Consider the following 15,726-nt stretch of genomic DNA (forward strand, 5'->3'; position numbering starts at 1 on the left):
TTAGAGAAAAGTATCACTTATAATTATTTATTTATTTTAGGCTGCTGGATTCAGCAGAGCTCAACCATAATCAAACACCCTGAAGCAGCTAATCAATTTTAGGATCATATAATACATAAGCAGACGTGCTAAAGCAGGATGTAAATTAACTTTGCTTCTGGGGACCCACTGTCCTGCAGAGTTCAAGACCTCTTAAGTGGTGTTTTGTGATCACACACTGTGATCGTATTTATGCGATGCTAGTAGAGTGCTAGAGGGCGCCATTGGGCTTAAACACCACATAAAGATTATTGAAGAAAAGATGCAACATATATATATATATATATATATAAATATATATTATGGCAGTCAAATGATTAAAAAAATTAACGCAATTAATCACACTTTTTTGTAATTAAAACACACGTAGACCAAAACAGGAAAAAAAAAACTGCAACTGCATCATTTGCGTTATTTTTTGCATCAGAATTATTGACCTTATTCTAAAATGTGGAAGTGCGCCTGTTTTTGCGATTGTCTTAGAACTTCTGTTTCAGTCGCCTATATGGGAGAAATGACAAGGAATAATAAACGGCAAAAAATGGTCAAACTACTTGATCTACAAACAAATGTTTGCATGACTATACAGACCAAGTAGAATAATATAACAAGGAAATGTCAGTTTGCAACATCAAATAGCGAAACGAGCAGTTTTTAATGTTTAAAAATGAATGGAAGTGAATAAGACCGGAAGTCTCGTGCCAAAAAGATTCAAATGGCAGCGCCCAATCGTCTGTGGAGAATAAGGTCAATAAGCCTCCCTGTTTATTTTTTGCCTAATTTCTGTTTAACGGAGGGAAAAAACATTTCAACACATTTCTAAACATAATAGTTGTAATAACTCATTTCAAATAACTGATTTATTTTATCTTTGCCATGATGACAAAAATATTTTACTAGATGTTTTTCAAGACACTTCTATACAGCTTAAAGTGACATTTAAAGGCTTAACTAGGTTTATTAGGTTAACTAGGCAGGTTAGGGTAATTAGGCAAGTTATTATATATATATATATATATATATATATATATATATATATATATATATATATATATAAATATATATTATATATATATATATATATATTATACAACAGTTCTGTCTAGTTCTCGAATCTGATTGGCTGATAGCCGTGATATATTTAAGTAATATCAGCACCCGTACAGCCTCTTTACCCTTTGTGTATTACCCCGCCCACATATAGCCAGCAAAATGCAGACACTACAGAATTAAAGTTTAAAAGATGCTTGCCCAGCTGTTTAACTGTCAGCTTACGATTTGAATTCAATGCGGAAGAAAGTAGTTCTTCATACAAAAGGGTTTTTGAGACTCTCCATGTTTGATTTTGTTTTTATATACATAATTATGCCGTCAAACTGTTGTACAAACGCAATATCACACGAGTAGCAGTGCGATATGGCTGTATATTGCCACTATATATATATATATATATATATATATATATATATATATATATATATATATATATATATATATATATTATCAGACATTCTGGAATGTATGGAAACATGGAATACATATATATAAATATGGAAACATATTTAAAACTTTATATTAAAGGCTTTTTTAGTGATGGCAGCTTAAGGATGACTCTTATATAGAGAATGAAGTTACACGCATTGCTTATGTCAAATCTTAATGGTTCTGTGGGTCTGGTCTATCAAATCTGTCCTTTATTTTGTATTTTACGTTGAATTCAAGCCAGCTGATGGGCTGGGCCATTCTACAGCTTTTCTTTAGATTTCAGATTTTCTTTCTCTGAAAAGATTTGAAAGATTCTTTGGCTGTGCTTTGGATCATTGTATTGCTGAAATGGCCACCCTGGTTTCATCTTCTATGTCCTGATAATGTAGACGTTAGACTGAAGAAGCTGATATTAATTTACAAAAAGGAAGGGCAAAGGGTTGCTGAAAAAACTATTGAGAGAGCTGCTGTATGTCTGGGCTTTCACTGACTTTCTACAGCTTCTTTTATTCATGTGTTCAATACTTTTTCCCTGCACCATTTCACTTTATTATGCACAACTTACTTTGTAAACTAATTAGAATTTTTTTTTTTTCATTTGCATATATGGATTTATTTGTGTGTTTGGTTGGTACTACTTCTGGACAGACAGACAAACAGACAGACAGAAATTTCAGTGTATTTAAACTTACCATTATCTCTAATGTCAACACTTTTAACTGTGAGTGTGCGATTATCTGCTGAGAACACATGATGAGGTTTTGGCTGTATTATAGTTCCTTGAAACCTCCAGTCTATATTACCAATTGCATTGTTTGCTTGACAGGATAGTGTCATATCTTCTTCAGGAAACACAGAGTCTCTTGTGCTCAGCTTTATGTTCTCTAAAATATATAGATTTAGATGTTAAAGAAACCCCTACAAACAACTTCAATGGGTTTTCATTATTAAAATATTATTTTGAAATATACAGTTAATTCTATTTTCGTACTATATCATTTTGCAGATTTGTTCTAAAGAAAAAAACACAGCATTTCTTTTACCACTTTGAGCGACCGAAGCGGTGTCAACTGTGTACTTCAGATCCTGCATGTTGGTGACGATCGCTTGACTTGTTTCCACAGAAATTGCTACTTCTGTAGATGATGTGATAAAAAAGTCTACGACCACACTTCCGGGCCTGCTCAAACACAAAAGCTATTTAGAAACTAGAAATTGTGCATTGCTACAACAAAAGTATAATGACCATACCATAGCAGAAACTGAAGGAAGGAAAATATATCATACCTAAAACCAGTGACAGTCGCAGAAATGAAACCTTTTACACCCTTGTAACTTTCACTGATCTACATGAGACAATAGAATTTTTAGTTCATAGAAATGAATATCGTGTGCAAAAAATAAGTTAATAATGTGAAGTTGTCACATTTTTGATCTTAGCATTACATTTTCAAGCAACATTCTCTTTAAATTCATACACTAACTTACAGTCTTTTCGGCAATTTTGACATTTCATTAAAACTGCATAGAGAAAGTTTAGACACTTACTGCCTTCTCAATATCGGATTTGTATTTCTTGAATTTGTCACTGTTTACGTTATGCAGGTTTGCATCAAAAGTCTCTTTTAATGAAAGTGACATGGGATAACTTACTGGAGTAAAACAAAAAGAAAAAGGAGTGAGAATAGCTCAGTCATTACACACAAACAAGCACATAAACAACACTAAACAAGCTGGCATTGCATGTGACATTATTGTCTCATTGCCAATATTGATCTCAAAGATGTCCATATTGATATCTATAGATGTTTGCAAAGAAATGACTGGATAATGGCAGTCGTTTCTTTAAAATATATTGTCCACATACTCGTTATCGTGGATACTGCAATTATTGCATTTGTATGTAGCTTACATTTAGTCAAACATCAGGGGCCTCATGTACAAAGACTTGCGTGGAAATCATACTAAAACATTGCGTACGCACAAAGCTGTAAATGTGCGTACGCAGAAAAAAATTCAGATTTATGAAACACTGCATACGCTGAATGCCACGCATATTCTTTTGTACATCCGAATGAACGTGAAACTGAGCGCAACATGCACGAGCGCAAAACCCCTCCCTGCCTCCTCCCCCATATGAATATGCTAATGACTCTACTTTGGCAAAACCAAAGGAAAAAGCAATGGCAAAAGCAAGCAAGAAGAGAAACTTTGAACAGAATGTGAATTGGAGGTGCTCCTTTCGAAGGTAGACCTGAGAAAAATGGTGTTATTTGCAAGATTGTCCACCGGAATTAACAACAAAAGAAAAAATTGAGTGGGAGAGTTTAGCTGATGCGGTCAACACAGTTGGGTCTGAACATCGCACTGATTGAATTAAAAAAGAAATAGTGTGATTTATATCTGTAAAATGTTGCAGTATCTTCAACAGTCTCTGTGGCGCAGCTCGTAAAACCCATGTCAACATGTTTTGACACGTTTGAGCATGAACTCGGTTCGAATCCATCGTCTGGTGAACTCAATTTCCTTTTTTCCCCCACTGCATATCAGATTTTGCCAACTATTTATCACGAAGAAGACAAGTAGGAATCATTAATAAGTTTGTGCATCATATTTTATTTGCACATTTATTAAATGGAAATGTTTCTGATTCACGTATGCAAATTCATCTTCAGATGGCGCCTTTATAGCAATGTGCGTGCAGTAGATCGCTCCTATTACATTGAGAAAACAGGCGACCGCTGCAAATTGCACTTTGATGTTTGGCTGGTCAACTGTATGGTATGGAAACCTTATTTACCTGCTAGATGAACCCGTCTCATACAGCTGTCAATGCACGGCTCAAAGAAACTTTATAGAGTGCAATTTAACACAACTGCCTCTAGGAGTCGCCAATGGAAATAATACAGACATGCACAAAAAATGTGCGTACGCCAGCCATAAAGCTGGCGTGGAGCTGCGCACATTCCCACATTCAGTTTATCATTAGTAAATCCAAACGTGAGCGATTCTGAGCGTGAAACCTGGCGTACGCAAAGTTTTTGTGCGTACGCAGCGTTGATACATGAGGCCCCAGTTTTTTATACCAGACACTCAAAAAACTGTGCAACTGTGCAACCTCGAACAGAAAACCAATCCTTTTTTTCAGAAATATTTTAAAATTGTAATAATAATATAATAAATTATATTTAAGGAATGTTTTTATGCACATTAAACAACTTTGTCTTCAGATTTCTTTCTGTTGCTGCATTTCTAGAGTTTACCAAGAAAATATTGGAAATTGTACTTACCAGGTGCCTGGGTTGTTGGTATTGGTGTTTCTGGTTTAGGTGTTTGTGTTATTACTATTACTTTTGTAGTTGGCTGTGGTGTTGTTGTTGTCGTTGTTGTTGGTTGTGGTGTTGTTGGCAGTTGTGTTGTTGTTGTCGTTGGCGGTGTTGTTGTTGTTGTTGTTGTTGGTGGTGGTGGCGTTGTTGTAGTCGTTGGCGGGGGTGTTGTTGTTGGTGGTGGCATTGTTGTTGTCGTTGGTGGTGTTGTTGTTGTTGGCGGTGGTGTTGTTGTTGTTGTTGTTGGCGGTGTTGTTGTTGTTGGCAGTGGTGTTGTTGTCGTTGTTGTTAGTGGTGTTGTTGTCATTGTTGTTGGCTGTGGTGTTGTTGTTGTTGGTGGCTTTGTTGTTGTCGTTGGCTGTGGCGTTGTTGTTGGCTGTGGTGTTGTTGTTGTTGTTGTTGGCGGTGGTGTTGTTGTTGTCATTGGCGGTGGCGTTGTTGTTGGCTGTGGTGTTGTTGTTGGCGGTGGTGTTGTTGTTGTCGTTGGTGGTGGCGTTGTTGTTGTTGTTGGTGGTGGTGGCGTTGTTGTTGGCTGTGGTGTTGTTGTTGGCGGTGGTGTTGTTGTTGTCGTTGGTGGTGGCGTTGTTGTTGTTGTTGTTGGTGGTGGCGTTGTTGTTGGCTGTGGTGTTGTTGTTGTTGTTGGCAGTGTTGTTGTCGTTGTTGTTGTTGTTGGTGGTGGTGTTGTTGTTGTCGGTGTTGTTGTTGTTGTTGTTGGCGTTGTTGTTGTCGTTGGCGTTGTTGGCTGTGGTGTTGTTGTTGGCGTTGTTGTTGGCGGTGGTGTTGTTGTCGTTGGCAGCGGTGTTGGTGGTGGTGGTGTTGTCATTAGCGGTGGAGTTGTTGTTGTTGTTGGTAGTGGTGTCATTGTTGTTAGCACTGGTGGTGTTGTTGTTGTCGTTGTTGGGGATGGTGTTGTGGTTGTTATTGGCAGTGGTGTTGTTGGCAGTGGTGTTGTCAGTGGTGTTGTTGTTGTCTGTGGTGTTGTCGTTGTTGTTGACAGTGGTGTTGTTGTCGTTGTTGTTGGCGGTGGTGTTGTTGTGTTTGTTGTTTGTGGCGTTGTTGTTGTCGTTGCCGGCAGTGGCGTTGTTGTTGTTGTTATTGGTGATGCTGTTGCCGTTGTTGTTGTTGTTGGTGGTTCTGTTGTGGTAGACTGGTCTAAGGATAGAGAACAAAATAAATGAACACATTTTTATCCTTTCATTAACACATAGATGCTTGCATTTTCATTAATGTTGCATCAAACAGTATTAGGGTTCAAAAGTGCTCTTGTTAGGAGGAATTCATACTTTAAAGCAAAGTTTACAAGCAATATGAAAATGTATAATTATGTGATGGTGTGTTCAAACCACATCAGAATTACTATAGTCATTACATTGATTCCAACTTGTGTAAAGTATTTACAATGACAAGTAATTACAAATTCTAGACTGTAAACAACTTGCACCACAACACCGTATCATCTGACTGCTGCTGATGGCTTTGTTAGAGAAACATACAGTGTTATGTGAAAGTTTGAGAGAATCAATGAAATAAAATAAAATACACAAAATGCACATTATTTAGTAGTGTGCTGAGTAGGATGTTTTACGTAACAGAAATTTACATAGATTTCCCAAGACAAAAACATAGCTGAACTTGTTGGTGACATTTTTAATTAATTAAAGATCATAAAAAAAGTTCAAATGCTCATTGATGCATTTATCTAGAGCAACTAACAAATGGTGATAAAACTAACAAATCTATAAACACATTGAATTTAAAGTTAATTAACTACTGTAATTTGCTTTCTGAGAAATTCTGCATTACAGTATATTCTGTAATTTACAAAATTTCTAAATCAGGTATTTTATTTGAACAAAATAAGAAAAATGTTGACATCTTCATCCTGTTCAGAAGTTTTCACTTTTTAATTTTTTTTTAATGCATTGTGTATCCTTTAAAAGCATCATTCTTTTAAAGGAAACACCAGTTTGCACATTAGCCCCAGACACTTGATTACAACACTCCATATCTCTAGAAAAAAGAAAACTGTGCAGTTCTGAGTGTGCTTCACATGGAAGAGTGAGCTTGACAAACCACCTGTAGAAACACTCTTCTTTCTATATGTACTGGCAGTGGTGTAAAGTAACTAATTATAAATAATTAAATTACTGTAATTGAGTAGTTTTTCTCAGGAATTGTAATTTAGTAAGTCGTTTTTTTAAAATGTGTAATTTTACTTTCCTTTGAGTACATTTTCAGTGCAGTAATCATTACTTTTACTCCACTACTTTATTTTTTCTTGTCTATGGGGATTAGAAAAATCAGTCCTGTGATTCCTGTCCAATCAAATCACACATAGAAGGTATATCGCCTCATAATGAACTACCTCAAAATAGGGTTGATTAAAAGAAATATATTATTGCAATTCAAATATATAATATATGAATTGATGTTTACTTTGAACTAATTATAAATATATATATTTATATTGTTCAATTATAATGATAAAAATATATATATATTTGTCAAATAATTTTGTGACAAAAAAAAAAGTTCGGTTCAGGCACCGTTTTGGCACCGTTACCGTATTAATTTAGCACTGGTATTAAAATAACCCCAAAAGATACACAACCCTACCTCAAAACATGTGCGCTTTATAATTGCAGCAAACTGTTTGGTAGCATTAAAAGTGTACAAGATGTCCAAAATCTTTACATGCATTGACCCAGAGACTGTTTAGATGCATGCCACTGATGAGAAGATGACGGATGTTTACTGTATGGTGATCGAAATGGCTTTACACATCCAGCAGGCACAAGATGTCAACATGATGTCAGAATGAAGTGTTACCCCAGTCAGTGTCATAGGGATGTTTCATTTTGTTTTTCCATGAAAATCATGGAAGTGTCAGCATGTGATGCCAAAATGATGTTGGCTGTTTGCTCGACATTGGATTTTGGTCACTTTCCAACACAACCTGAAGTCAACCAAATATCAACGTCATTTGATGTTGTTATTGAACAAATAACATTGTCCTTAGACGCTGACTAGACAATCTAACCTAATGTTAATGTCTTATGATGTTGTGTGCCTGCTGGGCAATAGGTTGATGTACAACAGAATGTTACGTTTACACACAAATGGACAAATTACATGTAAACGCATCAGCTTTTAAAAGCGTAATACACACACTACTCTTGAGTACTTTTGAAATGGCCACTTTTTACTTATACTTTGAGTAATATTTACAACAGACACTTTTACTGTACTTACACTACATTTCTAGGCAAGTAATGGTACTTGAGTATGATTTTTTAGTACGATTTCCACCACTGTGTACCAGACACTTTACCTTGTACGTTTAATAAGGAAACTGTTATATTTTCATCTATCATAGGTTGCCACAGCGGAACGAACCGCTAACTAATTCAGCATATGTTTTACGCAGTGGATGCCCTTTCAGCCACAAACCAGAACTGGTAAAACACCCAGACACTCTCTCATTCACACACACACTCACAAACTATGGCCAATTTAGTTCATCCAATTCACTTACATGTCTCAGACTCCCGGATGAAACCCACGCAAATAGGGGAGAACATGCAAGCTCCACAGAGAAATGCAAGCTGGCCCAGCTGGGACTCAAACCAGCGAACTTCTTGCTGTGAGGTGACAGTGCTGACCACTGAGCCACCGTGCACAATATCCTTTTTGCACAATATCTTGTACAGCATCATTCTGTCATATATATACATTCTTGTATAATATGTCTTGGTTATGTGTATAGTTATGTATTTATATAATATGTATAGTTAGTAGTTAGTATTATCAGATTATCACTCTATTGTGTGTTTTTTTTTTTTAAAAAGCTCTGATGTCTAATGTTGTGTTCATATTTATGATTCGGTTTATTTATGTTGAACCGTGGGTTTGCTAGACACTATTTAATTTCACTGTTTGTCCACATATGTAGCAGAATGACAATATTGCTTAACTTGACTTGACTTTTAGCATTAGAACTTTAGTTAAAAATGAGTGTTGGCCACTGATGAAAATATTCACACTGATAAGAGAACAGCCTAAATTTATAAATAGAGTTTGTGAAGTAGATGAGGCTGTTTCTTCAGGTTTCTTTGTGGTTTATTATTATTATTATTATTTTTGTGAAGGCAGATAATTTTTAACCTGAACGACAAACCGGTGTATGCAGATTTCTAGGACAACAAACTAAAGTGTCACCAAAATATCTTGCTAAGACAGCAGTAAATAAAAAATAACACACCTTTTGTATGAAAAACATTCTGTTAAAAGTTTTTCACATTTTCACAGATTCTGCAAGAGGTTCACAAACTTTTTTATAACACTGTAAGCTCAGAGTAAAATGTCACTAAGACCTACTTGTTTCTGCTGTTGAAGTTGAAACACTTGTAACTGTTGAACTTTCAGTTGTGTTTGGAATTGTTGAAAGGCTTGTCATATCTACAACATAAAAAAAGTTTAAAAAAATGTCCGACAACAATTAAATCAAACATAAATATGGTAATAATTGCTAAACAAATCTCTGAACACAGCCAATTACTAAAATTGTATTACATACCTGTAGTTTCTACCGTTGTACTTTCAGTTGTGTTTGGAATAAGGGGTGTAATAACTGAAAAAAATGCAAATTGATAATGTCCTGGTAAACAGTACATTGAAATGTATACAGATTGTATAAAGATTGTAACTGCTGGTAACAACGTCATTGTACAGCACCATATCATATGACCACTTACCTGTACTAGATGCTGTGGTGCTTGTCATCGTTGAAGTCTCAGTTGTGTTTGAGATCGGAGTTGGAAGGCTTATAATAACTACAAAATGAAAAAGGTGGATGGATAAGCTCTTTGCCAAACAGTACATTGAAATGTGTTCTAATACAAAGTTCTGTCATAAAACTCTATGGGCACGAAGTCCTATCTACTCTGCTTCCAACTATGTAGAGCAGGTGATTGGTTGCTGTTGCCTCAGCAGATAATGAGCTTGCTCCCCAAAATACTTTAGTGTTGTTTGTGTTATGAGTCTCCAGCATGGTTTTAGATACCCTCCTCCACCCCAGCTCCACCTGTTTGTAGATCTGCTATGTTTCTTTCATTTATGTTATGTTTGCAGCAGCAGTGTGTTATATTCCTGGGAAGAATGTTTATGTCTTGGTTACTTGCTCTGTCCCAGTAATCAAAGCCAAAACCATATTCATCAACATTGCCAAAGAGTATACATATCGTAGACCAGGGGTGCCCAAACTCAGTCCTAGAGGGCCAGCATCCTGCAGATTTTAGCTCCAACTTGCCTCAACACACCTGTATGGATGTTTCTTGAAAGCCTAGTAAGAGCTTGATTAGCGAGCCCAGGTGAGTCTCATTGGGGTTGGAACTAAACTTTGCAGGACACCGGCCCTCCAGGACAGAGTTTGGGCACAACTGCCACAGACTGTAAAAAAACATGCACGACGTGACAGTGCCTTCCTCCATTGAATGCTTTTTACGGTCATAGACTGTCACAAAAAACTGCTGAGAAAAGAGCCTGGTTATACGCAGAAGAAATCGCATGGAGCAAACATGCTACATTTCTAGAACATTCATATTTTTGAAAGAGAAAATTCGGTAGACGTCCTTTAAATCAAGTTCAAATAACGTTACAGGAGATGGATGTGAACACAGGCTTTCTTATTTCATACATATAAAGGGAATTAGTAATGGCTAGATAAAGATCACCTGTTTTTTTATCTGTCATAACATTAGGAGTGTATCAGCAAACAATTATGATAAAGCCCACACTTTACCAAATAAATAGTGATCCATCAGATCCTGTAGGTCTGTAAATACAGTTTACTGCTGAACAACTCAAAGTAAAATAACACAGAAATTGAACATTGATAATTTAGTCTCCTCCCAAAGCTCTGACGGTTTGCTTAGAGAAGCTGTTAATCACAACTAAATCAAGATGACACGCTCTGTAACAATGGCATGTAAACTGTATGATTGATCATTTACCTGTAGTCTCTTCTTTTGAAGTAGGTGCTGGTGTGCTTGTTATTGTTGAACTCTCAGTTGTGTTTGGGATCGAAGTTGAAAGGCTTGTAATAACTGCAAAATGAAAAAGACATAAATATTGTCTGAAATTACTGAAGTTACACATGGCGGAAGATAAACACATTTCTGAGGATTATGGTTGTGGGTGACACTGTGGATAAAACGGTATAACCGCTTACTTGTAGTTTCTTCTGTTGTAGTAGGTGCTGGTGTGCTTGTTATTGTTGAACTCTCAGTTGTGTTTGGGATCGGAGTTGAAGGGCTTGTTATAACTGCAAAATGAAAAAGAGATAATCAATATTGTTTGACATTACTGAGCTGAAGCTACACATGGCTGAAGGTAAACACATTACTGAAGATTATAGTTGTTGGTGATGTGGAATTTATTTTTTATTACTTTTGTGTCTTTATTTTTTATTAGAAAAATGTTTAGACTAACAACAGATAAATAAATCTTTCTCTTATGTATGAGATCACATCTTGACCAGACAAACTTCCTCTATTTTACTGTGCTGCATACTTTTAGAGGAACTGCTGATCAGAGGAAATTGCAGAATAAGAATAAATTTAGGGTGGGTGCCCTTGTTCCAGAATGTTGTCTAGACATGTCACAAGTTGTCATGATGCTTGTAGAAGTTGTGAAATATATTAAAGATGCACGTAATTGTTCAGTTCTGGTATGTAGAGAAGGGTTGCAGAAAGAGGAAGTATGTCTGGGGTACAAGAGCCAAAGGACTGCAGATTGACTGATAAGTGACGCTAAACCAAAACTCCACCTGTTAATATCAGTTGTGTATATATGCTGGAGTCAGGAAATGTATGTTAGTTGCGAACCTCTTGAATGTAATTCTTGTATTGCATTAGGGTAATGTAAACCAGAGCTCTGTCATCAAATTATTAATTTGTATCTAATAAATTACTAATTGTAGGAGCCATTTGGCAACTTTGCTCATTGTTCCACTAGGTGGTGCTCTTTAACAGGCTTTATAAGTGGGAACGAACATTCAGGTAACAGGTGTTGCTAGACGGAAGGGAGCACATACAGTTTTGACCACACACTTTCAAACGCACACACTTTCAAACGCACACACTTTCAAACGCACACCCACAAACAAACGCTCACGCGCATTCACACAGAGAGCCGCACACATTCATTCATGCTTTAGCATGACGGTTTGTTTTGTTTGTAAGTCAAGATATGTGGCAGTGTTTGACTTCTACGAACGGAAACTTACCTGAAAGGAAATTTGTGAACTATTGGAGTTTGCAACTGCAATAAACGTAAACATCTTCGAAAACAAGTAAGACTGTTCATTTCATTTACACTACATCAGCCAGAGGACAGTGTGCGTCAGCTGGGTGCCTGTCTAACAACATCTCAGGGACTTCAAGCAATAGGCTTAGCCTCTACACTAATATTTTTGGCATTAAAGAAAACCCTCTTCAGACCTTTTCTTATTGAACACGCAAGGAATAGAGGAAGATATTCCAACAGTGACAAGGTGGATAAAACCGTATGATCACAAACTCGTAGTTTCTTCTGTTGTAGTAGGTTCTGGAGTGCTTGTTATTGTTGAACTCTAAGTTTTATATGGGATCATAGTTGAAATGCTTGTTATAGCTATAAAATAGGACAAAAAGAACTACTGAACAGAAATTAAACAGGCTAAACAACACACCAACACCTAAATAATTATGCAGTCAATGGATAACGTCCTGGTAAAACAATACATCAGTTGTCAAACTTAATTGGTGCACAGGCTGCTAAGTTCTATCCAGTCTTATTCCAACTAAATGAAGCAGGAGAATGGTTGCTGTTGCCTCAACAGCCAATGAGCCTTGAGGCTTACTCCTCAAAATCCTTGCTTCTTAGTAACAATGTTAATTATATGATCACATACTTGTAATGTCTTCTGTTGTAGTAGATGTTGTAGTGCTTGTTACTGTTGAATTCTCCATTGTGTTTGGGAACAGAGTTGGAGGGCTTGTCATAACTATAAAATGAAAATACGCTAATAAATATTGTTTGTCATCAAACTAACATAAACATGGTACTGTAAGTGCTACACATGTCAGATGTTAGTTATTTTTGACATTGGCATGTTCTGAACATAAAATGATAAAAGATCTTACTTGTAGTTTCTTCTGTTGTAGTAGGAGCTGGAGTTGCTGAACTATCAGTTGTGTCCGGGATTAGGGTTGAAATGCTTGTAACAACTGCAAAATAAAGAACATTGTCTGGACGCTACTAAACACACTATGGGCCTTATCATACACCTGGCGCAATAAGACACAAGTGGTGTTTAGTGTGATTTGTTGCTATCTTCAGACCAGCGCAACCCTAATTTTCATGTTTTGGGCCACATTGTTTAAATAGTAAACCCATTTGCGCCACTTTGTGGACTCATGGGTATTCTGGTCTAAAAAAGAGGTGTGTTAAGGTGCATTGTTGGCATGTTGTTATTCTCAGAAAAAAATGAACTTTCAGTTGTGTTTGGCACTGGGGTTGAAAGGCTTGTAATAACTATAAAATGAAGAAAAAAGATATTGCAAAAGGAAAAAAAGATGCAAGCACTGAACACAGTTTATATTTATGCACTACAGTGCCATTCTTCTTCTTCTGAGACTATATTAGGAATACATCTCCTTTTACGGTTTTCAAGCTACGACTTCAAACTATTCTGACTCAAGTTGCTGTATCTTTTCCAACTGATCATACAATACTTTTGATTTTTCGAAAAATGACCTGGAATCTTCGGAAAAGTCTCATTTATTTAACATTGCACCAATCTTTGTGACCCGCTGACATAATACTGGGCTCATTTAACTCAGTTAACTGCAACCACTTACAGGTCTCAGTGTACAGTTTTGGCATTCTCTATAAAAAAAAACATTTAGTATAAACATCAAGCCACCAGTACAAGCAAATTTACTAAAAGCTAAATAAAATACAGCATGTCGAAATTTCACCATGCAAATATTCTCTCTTGCATTAATCCAAATAGGTTGCAGTTGTTTTCTTGTTTGAGTTATAATTCAAAATGTAAATTATTTGTATGTTAAACATAGTGTAATTGAAATTATATGTTTACTTACGTGTAGTTTCTGCAGTTGTAGTTCTGGTAGGTTCTGGACTGCTTATTGTTGTTGTTGTTGTTGTTGTATCAATGTCAGGTGTGTTTGGGATCAGTGTTGATTGGCTTGTAATATCTGCAATATATAAAGTCTATTTCAAACTGACATAAGAACTAAATATTGCTTTGACAGACAATAATATTTAATAATACCTAAAGCTGCTAACGGTATGTGTTTTTCATTTTTTAATTAAAAAAAATTAATTGATTGAATTAATTGAAATTCTTCATATTTCCACTGCGAAAGAGAATAATCTGAAAATCGATGTGTGAAACTGTAGCAAATAAAGAAATCATTGTGGTTTGACAAAATGTTTTGAAAACTACATTTAAATAAAAATTTCACATGTGTCAAATGTTTACAAAAATGAAATGATTTGGTTGCCAACTTTGCTACAAAAATGAATACCTGCTGTGATGCTTGTTGATGCTGGCATTGATGTTGTAGATGGTGTAGGTACACTTGGGGTTGTGCTTGGGATGGTTGTAGGTGCAGGACAGCCTTTTAATAAAGCATGTGTTTATGTTATCATAATTGCTAAAAATTAATCATGATTGAAAAAGGTAATTGTGCACCAATATAGAGTATGTTCATGAACAAAAGTACAAAAAGTAATATTAATATTAAACCCAAACAGTGTACTGACTGAGATGGTACTACAATTGAATATAAGTTTATTTCACGACCATTACGTTCTCTATATTATGTACTATATACAGTTGAAGTCAGAATTATTAGCCCCCCTTTGAATTTTTCTGGGGGGCTAATAATTCAGGGGGTTTAATAATTCTGACTTCAACATGTAAGTATTATAGTAACAGTTCGCCATGTTTTATACTACATGTATTATACTAATATTCGCCATATTATCATCACATGACTAGTTACTGATAGTCAACTTAGGTCCATACACACACACAAACACACTTAGACAGTCATCCTACAACCTGCCGTCTAGACCATGTCTCCTTACATCTTTATTACTGTTATTCCTAATCGTGTACCAGTTTCACCTTAAATTTCAAGCAAACTCAAGCAAGCCCTCTGATTAAAAACCCATAATGAACAGTTGTCTTTAGCAGTAGATACAGTAGATAAAGACCCGTTTATCCCCCTTTTATAATAAAAAAACACTTGAATTAGTAATTTTCAATTAGGTATGATCTTCAATAACTGAACGATCACCAGCTGGATTAACCAGTTTGAAGCCAATACTATTGCTTGTTCCGAGTTCAGACTTCTAAGAACTGCTTTGCTTTGCTTTTTAGCTAGAGTGTCAATGTAGAGCCAGGTTTTACATCACTGTATACATCTCATCTTTCCCAGCTTACAATTTGAAAGCACCAAATACAAACATGGCATTCATTAATATTAATTTAATAACTAGATTCGATCCGGACACTGTAGTCGCGCCGTAGTTTGTATAAATGGAGAAAACAAGGGAGAATAAAGTGCAGTGCATTGTAATTTGAATAGACAGAGATTAGAGGCCATTATGTGTTTAGCATTATGTGCCACTTCTGTTTCAAATATGGTGGTCAAAACATTTTCTATTCATCTCGATGGTCACAGTTGATCTGCCCTCAGACCCTGGTGCATGTTTTTCTTGCTTCCTGCCCAGCATTATTTGGTGCTACTTTTTCTGAACTATAGTTTCTGGTGCTTTCAGTGTTGAAAGGTAAATAGCCAAA

The 15,726-nt window shown here is 36.0% G+C and overlaps 2 protein-coding genes across 6 annotated transcripts in view; one reads left to right on the top strand and one right to left on the bottom strand.

The window, feature by feature from the left end:
- mthfd2l (methylenetetrahydrofolate dehydrogenase (NADP+ dependent) 2 like) overlaps nt 1–15,726 on the top strand; it is an 81,843-nt gene that overhangs the window by 39,843 nt on the left and 26,274 nt on the right. For 2 of the 5 annotated variants that reach the window (XM_087262810.1, XM_087262807.1), the window contains one exon: nt 8,422–9,121. The exons of the other annotated variants lie outside the window; for them this stretch is intronic. In XM_087262810.1, the coding sequence (XP_087118936.1) occupies nt 8,422–8,594 (173 nt within the window). In that variant the 3' untranslated portion in view covers nt 8,595–9,121. Of the gene's footprint in view, nt 1–8,421; nt 9,122–15,726 lie in introns of those variants that run through there. 5 annotated transcript variants of the gene reach the window in all.
- Nucleotides 1–15,726, bottom strand: part of LOC559859 — a 60,576-nt gene that overhangs the window by 11,544 nt on the left and 33,306 nt on the right. The window contains exons 72-85 of the mRNA XM_087264882.1: nt 14,444–14,536; nt 13,997–14,110; nt 13,034–13,117; nt 12,802–12,894; nt 11,080–11,172; nt 10,862–10,954; nt 9,605–9,682; nt 9,427–9,480; nt 9,228–9,308; nt 4,815–6,002; nt 3,073–3,176; nt 2,812–2,870; nt 2,568–2,704; nt 2,217–2,408 (exon numbers count right to left, since the gene is read on the bottom strand). Coding sequence (XP_087121008.1) covers nt 2,217–2,408; nt 2,568–2,704; nt 2,812–2,870; nt 3,073–3,176; nt 4,815–6,002; nt 9,228–9,308; nt 9,427–9,480; nt 9,605–9,682; nt 10,862–10,954; nt 11,080–11,172; nt 12,802–12,894; nt 13,034–13,117; nt 13,997–14,110; nt 14,444–14,536 — 2,463 coding nt within the window. The remainder of the gene's footprint in view (nt 1–2,216; nt 2,409–2,567; nt 2,705–2,811; nt 2,871–3,072; nt 3,177–4,814; nt 6,003–9,227; nt 9,309–9,426; nt 9,481–9,604; nt 9,683–10,861; nt 10,955–11,079; nt 11,173–12,801; nt 12,895–13,033; nt 13,118–13,996; nt 14,111–14,443; nt 14,537–15,726) is intronic.

The sequence above is a fragment of the Danio rerio genome, chromosome 8 (genome assembly GCF_052040795.2).
Source record: "Danio rerio strain M-AB ecotype USA chromosome 8, GRCz13ab, whole genome shotgun sequence".
Lineage (NCBI taxonomy): Eukaryota > Metazoa > Chordata > Actinopteri > Cypriniformes > Danionidae > Danio > Danio rerio.